Source organism: Desmodus rotundus, chromosome 7 (assembly GCF_022682495.2).
Source record: "Desmodus rotundus isolate HL8 chromosome 7, HLdesRot8A.1, whole genome shotgun sequence".
In the NCBI taxonomy this organism is placed as follows: domain Eukaryota; kingdom Metazoa; phylum Chordata; class Mammalia; order Chiroptera; family Phyllostomidae; genus Desmodus; species Desmodus rotundus.
Genome location: NC_071393.1, coordinates 62313980 through 62323710, shown reverse-complemented (window position 1 = coordinate 62323710; position 9731 = coordinate 62313980). Strand labels below are relative to the sequence as shown.

Genomic DNA, 9731 nt, shown 5'->3' with positions numbered 1-9731 from the left:
CTTCCTTTCACCCTTGCCACCCCCCTGCCTGCTCCTGCCCATGCCATATCTACACTATTGTCTGTGTCTATGGGTCATGCATATATGTTCTTTGGTTAATGTCTTCACCTTCTTTCATCCAGTCTCCTCTTCCCTCCTCCCCTCTGACAGCTGTCTGTCCCATGTATCTATGCCTCTTATTGATTTGACCCAAGGATTATTCAGAGTTTGTTTCCAAAATATTGGTTAATTTTTAGTTATACTTTTAGTTTTATTTATAACTTATCCATTGTGGGTCAGAGCAATACTGTATGAATCCAATACTTAAAAATGTGTTGCAACTTATTCTTTGGCTTACCAGATATTCAATACCGATTAATGTTCCACACGCACTTGAAAGGAATGTAGATTTGGCAGTGTTTGGCTGTAATGTTTTGTACAGTATTACCTAGCTCTTCCATTCTTGACCTAGATGATAGCTCCTGGGATATATAACCACTCTTAGCTTAAGAGAATGGAAAGTTTTATCCCTATTTTTAACATTCTAGTAAGTTCCTAGTAAGTCATCCTGGTGAAAGGTAAGTGGGCTCACCATTGTCCTTTGGGAGAATTTTTCATTTCTGTCCTTTCAGTGAATTGTTTTCAACAATAGATCTGGGGTTTAGTAAATTCCTGGATAGTACTGAGCCAAGAATGGGTCACAGACAGCCTGGCTAGTGTTCTCCAAGTGAAGAAGGTGTTCCGAGCACTGCATTCTGAGGCAGTTGTTGAGATAGCATGACACTATCCACCAGGGGGAAACCTTGGGCTTGCAGAAGGTTTTTGGGGACTTGGACAGGAGGCAGAAGTGTCATTCCCTACCTTGGCTGCATTCTGGGTGGTCAAAGAGCCTGAATATCACCCCACATTGCCATGCATTTGTGATTCGTGCCTGCATACTTCCTAAAATGTCAACACCTGACCCAATCCTTTCCTTTTTAATCTTTCATTGTTTGACAGTCCAAGCGCTTTTTTTGTTTACATGTAAGAGTGCCAAGCACTAGTCTCACCTGCAACATGCTAGCGAAGAACCCAGTCATCCAACTTCTTGGTAGTTCCAGTCAACTGCAGAGTCCTGGGGATACAGGTGCAGCGTGGATTTTGGGGAGGAAGTGGATATGAGATGTTAAAGGGAGTACGAGGAAGACAAAGACAGGCCTGAGAGCAGTTCTCAGAGGAGGGATCCCAAACAAGTGTGCTCGAGTTCACTGTGTGGTCCCAGGTTGCCCTGATAAATATAGTGTTCTCGATATCACGATGCTTGGAAGGAGGCCACAGTTTCCAATGCTAACATAACTGGGACATGTAAACAGAACCATAAAGAAGTGAAACGAGACTTTGTCACTAGTCCTCCCTGTACCTGATCTCTCCTGTTCCATAGACCCGTGCCGCAGGGTCCCATTGAAGATGGTTATATAGGCAAAATTTATGTAGCTCATCACTCTCCATTCCTAGTTAGAAGTGTCTGATTTAATTTCCAAGGAAAGGAGAAACAGTCCCGGTTATAGGAGACTGATCCAACCTGGGTGTTGTTTTCTGCCTTTCTTCCCACTCAATGTCCTGAGAAGAATGGTGAGTGTAGTGGAAATACTGGCCACTTTCTCTCCTGCAAACACGTTCTTAGGCCCAAGCAGCTCACTAGGGTGGAGGATGGGTTCTTCTCCAAATAGGCCAGTTTCATTCATTACCTGAGAGGTTAGCTCAGCACAGTGGAGAGAATTGAAGAGAATCTGGCACTGGAGATACCACCTTTATCCTCTGAGGAGAATTTCCACTAAAGAGGATCCTGGGAGTTGAATGGGTTCTCACTTCAAGAGGATGGATAAGGAACCATAGTTGTTTGGCTTAGAAGAGAGTATGGTTGGGCTAAAAGGATGGTATGTATGATTGCTGTCCTAAATTAAGGACTATCAGGTGGGGCCTTGGTGATTTCCTCCTCGAGGTTCCAGGTCTGGTGGTTAAATAACCTCATGAGTGACACTAATGGAGTTGAAAAGCCACTCAGGTAACTAAGATTCTAGCACTTACTTGAGAAATACAGTTGTCTGGAAGCCCAGAGGGGTTGATTCAAGCTTATAGACAGATGGGATATACATCATGGTACCACATGGGCCATCCTTTCTAGTAGGTGTCAGAGCATCTTCTGTGTCCATGTGGCCAGAGTTTTGGAGAGAAGGGAGTGTGAGGAGTAAAATCTCCTGTATGGCCTGTTAGTGGAGACACCAAACAGCCCTGTTCCTGTGCATCTCTTGCTGAATGGCTATGCTGGTCTCTCTGATACTGGGTCATTAGGCATTTGTCATTCTCACCATTGTATCTCCAGGGCCCTGCACCATGCCTGGCAGTTGACTGATCCTCACTAACCTTTTATATATTGATGGATGGCAGGAGCACAGCCAAACTGCCAGCTGTGACCAGAAGTGCTGGACTGAAATGTTCTGAGGCTGCTAAGTGATCAGCCCCAAGGTTGGGGCAAAAGCTGCCACCTTGTCCTCTAGCACCCAGATCAGAGCCCAGGTGAGCTGCCAGGAGTTTTGGCACCACAAAGAGGAGTCCAGTTGATACCCACAGGGTATGAAACAGCCAGCTGTGGGAATCTGGGCCAGAGAAATGTGGGTGATTTTCTAAGAAAAGGGGTCCTGGTGGGATGAAGGTCTCTTGGGCCCTCAGTGTCCCTTAGCCCAGCTCACTGTCCCTGTTCAGGTTCCTCATGCTGCTCTATTGGCCTTCCAGGTGCAGTCCCCTCAGAAGGAAATTTTCTTTGGGTCTCAGACTCACTTATGCCACAAAAGTCTTCCCAGATGCCCCTAGCACATTTTTGCCTCTGGGTTGCAGCTGGCATACATCTGTCACCTTACATCTGCAACAGCTTTCTTCCCTTTTGACTTTCCAACATGCAACGTCTCATGCACAACTGATCAGAGCCATTATAGTGATGATGCTCTCTGCTCCTGCCATCCTTCCATCTCCCAGAATGTGTCTACACTTCCCGTAGTGTGTCTGGATGGTTGCCATCATCCAGATCCTCCCAGCTTGCCTCCCTGTACTTCATCCCCTATACCACCTAGTTCCAGCTCTGGTGCAAGAAGAAGGACCTCAAAGCAGAAGTCGTTCATCTTCATGTTCAGATGGCTGGAAAATGCAAGAGATGGCAAATGATCTGCTTTACTCTGTTGGGCGCTAGAACTAGGGAGGAGCTATGTTTCCTGAGCCCTCCTGTAGCACCTGTACCTGCCCCTGAGTGACCTGAGATCCAGCAGATGAGTCAGGCTGGAGGAGAGGGTAGAGCTGGGACCTGATCAACTACTGAAGCAGAAAAGCAGGCATGGAGCACCTCTATTGCATTTAGTCCATGTTTCTTGTCTCCATCAGGATTTGGGATGGCTCTGCCCACAGAGATCTGCTGCTGGGTGGCTTCCCTCTCAGTGATGTTGTGGGCACAACATCTGTTGTCCCCACAACAGATAGGTAACATCTGTTGACCCCAGGTAAGAAAGGTAAAGATGGTGCAGTTTATCCTGACGTTCTCTTGTCATTCTGGTCTAGCTTGCCCTGGGAATTTGGGGTCTCACTGACTACAGTCATGCCAGCAAAGCCTTCACTCTCCACTGTGAATACCAGGAGGTGGTGGTCATTCAGGCCATATTAGAGGCTGGCTACCTCTGAAACCCATTCTAATGGTCAAAGTTGTAGCAGCAGCTCCTAAAACAAATACTGTGAAATTTCTGGACTGTTGAAATGGCTTAATAATTTGCTATTCACTGGATCACAATGTAGCTTTGGAACACTGTACTTCAGAAAATTCAGTAGGAATTTGAAAAAGCAATTGTATAAATGGAATTCTTAATTGTTCTGGGGATGTCATGCTGCCTAAAATCTTGAAATCATTTATAATTTGTTTGATTCCATATACTTGATAGTTTTTTTTCACATTTCTGTAATAGAGATGGTTTCTATGAGCTATTTGAGACTGCCCTGTTGTCCTACTCAAGGTTCAGATGGCTCTCTCCAGGGGCACCCACCTTTTCCACAGACAAACTCAGACACCATTATCAATGTCACCACCAAACACCTTTGCAATTCTGCTACAATGTAATGAACAGCCAGCATTCAGTTTCTCCTGACCTTCACGATCTGTGTCGGGGCAGAGGCAGTAGCCTCTGTAGACTGGAAGTCTGCCTTGGCTGTTGGGTTGAGAGAGAGGTTCTGAGTGAGGTTCCTGCACCTGAACTTGTTATGATTTTATGACTTTCCAGTCCAGTCAGTAAGGCCTCTAATGAACAGAGTCAGCAGCTGAAGAAAGAAAGTGGGAGGAACTGTGTCCTTTTGCACTAGTTTCAAAGTGCCTTGAAGACATTTTCTTGCCAAAGCTCTTCTGCTGAAGGTTATGTAGTGGGGAGGCATGCAGAACTGTGGGGAGTGGTGCTGCTGGCTCTGGGATGGTCAGAAAAGGTATTGTCTTCTGGGGATGAGCACTGTGAGGTCTGTAGAAACCTTTCCATCAGGGCAGCTGGAGGTTACCTAGGAAATGCTGAGTGTCAGGAAAGATGTGGAATTGGGATGGGTCTGCCCTGGGTATTTCCTGGGGACTGGTCCTGAGACTCGGTGGTGCTCTGGGACTCTCAGTACATATCATGGAGAGTAAGGGCTGGATGGGGACTCTGCCACCTTCTAACCTCCCCAGTCCCACCATCAAATATTCTTTCTATTTGCCGATGCAAGCTATTAATAATGAGACTGCTACCCCCCAGAACATGCAAACAATAGAATTCCTATGGTTGGTTAGGTGGTAGCAAGTATAGAGAGAATGACTGATGTATATTGATCAAAATTTTGTTGCTAAATGGATTACACTGATTATTAGGCAAATGACTTTCTGATTAAAAATTCCCATAAAACAATGGTCTAACTTACCAAAGCATCTCTGTTTGTAGCCAGTTACATTTGATATGTGTTCAGTGGTAATTTCATTTAGAACATGGGAACTGCAGGGTTCAGATGGTAAATGTCACACTTTAAGGAAAGATTGACATTTTGATGGGCGTGGAAGAACCTCCCAGCTGGTTCTGTCATGTTAAGAATATTAAGAATGTGCTTACAGCATGATTTTAAGATACGTGGCTTCAGTAATCTTTTGTTTGTATATCATGTTGATGTGGACAGCCCTGGGCTAACCATTAAGGCCAAAGTCATGCTATTGTTGTCAACATTAGGTTTGAGTGTGGTGTAAGTTTAGAGGGGAAAACAGGAAGCAGACCCCTTACTCACTGAAAATGAAGACATGGGTCTATAGAACAGTGGGGGTTGGTTGCTTCAGGGTTTGGAAGAAGGACTCTGGCTATCGACAGACACTTGGTTTGCTTCCATCTCTTGGACATGTAACTAGTGCTGCTCTGAACATGGTGTTCATTAGCTATTTTTTGAGCAAGCAGATCTTATTCTTTCTTCTAAAACTTCTATGGTTTATTTTTTTTTACATTAAAACATTTTTATATATTGATTTTAAGAGAGAGAGAGAAAGAGAGAGATTTTGTTGTTTCACGTATTTATGCACTCATTGGTTGGTTTTTGTGTGTGCCCTAATGTGGGACAAACATTCAACCTTGGTGCATTGGGACGACGCTCCAACCAACTGACCTACCTGACCAGAGCTATGTTTTTACATTTATATCTGTGATCCATTTAAGAGTTACTTTGGATTATGGTGTGAGGAGAATGTCCAATTTTACTTCTCCCCCACCCCCCAAACTATCAAGTCGTTTTAACATTATGTATTAAAAGTTCATTGTTTCCCAACTATTTGAGATGCCACCTTTGCCACATATTAGAACCTATGCACCCCAATGTTCATAGCAGTGTTATTTACAACAGCCAAGTGCTGGAAGCAACCTAAGGGCCCATCAATAAATGAGAGGATCAAAAAACTGGATATGTTTACACAATGGAATACTACACAGCAGAAAGAAAGAAGGAGCTCCTACCCTTCACTACGGCATGGATGGAACTGGAGAGCATTATGCTAAGTGAAATAAGCCAGGTAGTGAAAGACAAATACCATATCATCTCATCTATAAGCAGAACCTAACCAACAACAACAACAACAACAACAACAACAACAACAAAAAGTGAGCAAAATAGAACCAGAGACATGGAAATAAAGAACAAACTGATGGGACAGAGCGTTGGGAAGGGGGTAACGGGGGAAAGAAGGGGAAGTGTTGTCAAGGAACATGTATAAATAACTCATGGACAATGACAATGTGGGGGGGAGTGAATGTGGAAGGTGGGATGGGTACGGCAGGAGAGAGTAATGGGGGAAAATGGGGACAACTGTAATTGAACAACAATAAAAAAATTAAAAAAAATTGAACCTTGCATGAAATTTCAATTCTTGCCCTTTGGTTGGCCTGTGCTACACACACCAGTGGCAGAGAGTTTAGGGTACACCTTAATATCTGGTAGGGGAGTACCTGCTAGTGAGAAGGGCAGGGAGCCTTGCCCTGGGAGACAGGTGGCCTTCCGTCAACCCCCAAAGCTGTGTGGGGAGGGGAGATGGTGAATGGATGGCTTTGAGGAGGGAAATAGTTTATCCTGTTCCCAAGGATGGAGTGGGAGGTTCATTTGTCCTAGGGAAAGAAAGGACTCCATTTTCCTGGAGGAGCTCAGACTCAGTCCTCATACATTTGTGCAGAATGATGTTTATAACATGAGAAATTGGTTGTTTGCACTCTACACATGGACATTTATTAAAGCTTTGGCAACCCCACTGGAGCTGGCTCCATCCTAAAGAGCAGACAGTCACAGGGGGTAGGGGGGTCTCAGTGTGACCCGCTATGTTCAAATCATCTCATTGTATTATTTATCCAGGGCAGGAAGCGAGCAATCCTGGTGAAGACTGGGAGGAGTCACAATGCTTCTTCCATAGGAGACAATGCCCTGAGCCCTCCACCCTGGGCTCAGTTACACACAAGGGGGCCTCCGGAGTCCCCCTGTGGGTGATGAGAGAAAGGGACACTAAGCCAGGCTGCCAGAGTCCATACCTCCCCGTTCTTTTTTTCCTAAAGCCCGAACCTCTGTGTGAGATGGGAAGGCAGTGGGGATGCAGAGGTCAAGCTCCTGCATCTTTCATTGGTTAGGCTTCACCCCTGGCTGTGGGTTGACTCAAGTCAAGGTACCTTGCCCTTTCCCATGAAAACGCTGCATATGCATGTTGTGTGTCAGTCAGTCCTCCCCTCCCCTCAGAGGCTGCACTGATGGGTAAAAGCCCCCACTTTACTCTTGTCTGGCCCCCAGACTGAGGCCATGGGGATGTAGTCTGTTCCCAAGCCCAGTTCTTCCCAGATGCCTCTGTCTCAGGTAGTGTTGGCAGATGCCTGGGGCCTTACCCGGAAGGCGTTCTTTCTCTCCCTTCGGTCTCCCACACAAATCTGGCTTCGGCTATTGAAGACATTAAAGAGATTGCTGCACACCCGATCCCTCTGCACCTTCAGCTGCACGTCCTGGAGTGTGTCTGTTCGCCTGTTCTGACTGACCCGGCCCCAGCCAGCCACAGTGCACCGGGACCCAGGTCTCAGCTGGGCCTGGGATCGAGGCAGAGCCACTGGCCTCACGAATCGATTCCGCCTGGCTCTATTTGTCAGCTGGCAGGAAGAGTACAGGCACTCAGGGGAAGTCTATGCTGTGCTCAGCACACCACCCCTGGGTCTCTGTCCCTGCTTCCTTCTCCATGGTCCAAGGACAAGGTGAAGCCCGGACCTGGGAGAGAGCCAGCTCAGGTGGAGAACCACAGGGTCAGGCAGAACATACCTTCAGTAACATAATGTCATTCAGGTTGTTCTGCTCATTATAGGCAGGGTGTGGGATGGCTCTGAGCACAGACATGTGCTGCTGGGTCCTTTCCTGCCTACTGATGTTGTGAGACCCCAATATCACCATTATAGTGCTGCAAAGGAATGTAATCTAGAGGTAGGAATAAGCTGCATGAGGTAAAGTCCCCCAGATCTGCAAGGAAGATGGAGAGCCCAGGGCAGTAAGACAGCAGCTGAGGGAAGTGCAGGGACAGGAGGGCTCTGGGGCAGAGATCTCTGTGTCCTCTGCTTCTCAAAAGTCTTGGGCTGGGCAAGGTGGGGAACACTGTGACTTTAAGGAGAAATTAATCACTAGGTCAAATTAATAAGTAGCTCAAATTCGTATTTTGAGCTCCAATGCATGCTTTTTGTCTCCTCCTTCTGTCCTACCCTGGCCTGTGTCCAACCCCTTAGGACATAACCAGTCACTATTCATCCCTTCCTTGCTGGAACCCATTTCAGTTGAATGCTCACAGGAATGCTTCTGGACCTGCCTTGCTGGCTATTGAGAGCTCCTTGGTTCCTCACCTTCCCAAGCAGTGAGCTGCTGTCATCACAAAATCTTCTCGCACCAGGAACCCTCCACAAGCACTTCCTCCCTCTGGTGACTGGATGCGAAGATATGCCATGTAGGGGTGGGAGTGGGGCCTGGCCTCACGGCCTCCGATGATCTCCGCTGGAAGGAAGTATTCAGCAGTTATTACTCTGCTCACTGAAGTGTCAGTTTGGTGGCTTCTGAAAGGCTAGGAGATGGGGAGACTACAGAGATGGTGCAGGGAGAGGAGGATTTGGTGTTGAGAACTGGGGTCTGTAGGGAACCACATCATGGGAGAAGGCTCCAGCGTTCTGCAGGAAACAAAGCAGGTTCCCCAGCCCACACTTCAGCGAGCCACCGCCCGCCCCCCACCTCCCCCAAAGGAGAACAACCTTTGCTGCTGGGAAGAGCAGCTTAAGCCTCTCACAGTATGGAGAGATCTGTGCAGTCAGGATCCAGAGCCTTCTGGAGTTGCTTCTACCTAAAGTTCGCTGGTACTTTCTCTTTCAGAGAGCTTCCCTGATCCCTGTTGGTCCAACTCATGACCATCTCATGAGCAGCATGGACTGTTTTTTAAGAATGTAGATATGAGCTGATGGGGCTGTTATTACTGTATCCTTGTCTCCTAGGTTTTGATACAGGGGCTGCAGAGGGAATTCAAAGAGCAGAGTTACAGAGCACATACTACATGCCAGGGGCAGTTCCAAGAGTTTCACGTACACTAACTAAGTGTCATGTTAACTGTCACAGCAACTCTATGAGGTAGGCATTGCTATTATTTCTATTTACAGATGACGAACATGAGTACTGTGAATTCAAATGATGTGCTCAACGACACAGAGTTAGAAAGTGACTAGGCAGTCTGGGTCCAGAGTCTATGGGATGGGGATGGGCCTATGAGGGTTCGCATGGTCACTCACCTGCTCCAGCCCCAGGGGGTAGGAGAAGGGCCATCAGGATGAGGAGGAGCTGCATCTTCCAGGGAAGGCTGCCCAGCAGTTGCTGCTGGCACTTCCTCCTGCTAGACTTTTAGTCCCCAGAGAGAGGAAGGAAGGGTGGGGTGGGGATAGCTGGTTCACAGTTCCTTTCCTCTGGGGGTGTGATAGGTGTCATCAGCCCTGGCTGGCCTGGAGGCTGTGCTACCAACTGCCAGTGACCTGGAGGAAGAGAGAGTGATCCAAGACAACACCACATCTCCCACAGTTGCTGAGTCAGTGCTGTCAGGGGTAATGGGAACCGGGACACAAGGAGAGGAGATTTGGGCCTGGTGTTCCAGAAGCCCAAACCCACCCAATTCAGTAGTGTCTTAATAAGGCGTGAATACTGCTAGC

The 9731-nt window shown here is 47.1% G+C and overlaps 1 protein-coding gene across 3 annotated transcripts; it reads right to left on the bottom strand.

Moving 5' to 3' along the window:
• Positions 1–610: 610 nt before the first annotated feature.
• LOC123479037 (cathepsin G) lies at positions 611–9399 on the bottom strand. Of its 3 annotated transcripts, none has more exons than XR_008427434.1 (4): positions 9321–9399; positions 8394–8541; positions 7404–7960; positions 6296–7007 (listed from the first exon to the last, which is right to left on the bottom strand). XR_008427434.1 is itself a non-coding variant. In XM_053929171.1 (4 exons), the coding sequence occupies exons 1-4, from the start codon at positions 9373–9375 to the stop codon at positions 6975–6977; spliced, it is 288 nt and encodes a 95-aa protein (XP_053785146.1). In that variant the 5' UTR covers positions 9376–9399; the 3' UTR covers positions 6296–6974. The 3 variants fall into 3 exon arrangements, 2 of the variants coding, with proteins under 2 accessions (XP_053785147.1, XP_053785146.1); XM_053929171.1 differs by having other exon boundaries at positions 7404–7455; XM_053929172.1 differs by lacking the exons at positions 6296–7007; positions 7404–7960 and adding an exon at positions 611–1093.
• Between the last annotated feature and the right edge of the window lie 332 nt (positions 9400–9731).

Excerpts from the sequence above, each read along its gene's own strand:
- LOC123479037 (XM_053929171.1), bottom strand. The coding sequence starts at position 9,375 with ATGCAGCTCCTCCTCATCCTGATGGCCCTTCTCCTACCCCCTGGGGCT. Across the intron at positions 8,542-9,320 it reads ACCCCCTGGGGCTGGAGCAG|CGGAGATCATCGGAGGCCGT; the intron begins GTGAGTGACCAT and ends ACTTCCTTCCAG. Across the intron at positions 7,008-7,403 it reads AGAGAAAGAACGCCTTCCGG|GGGGACTCCGGAGGCCCCCT; the intron begins GTAAGGCCCCAG and ends CATCACCCACAG.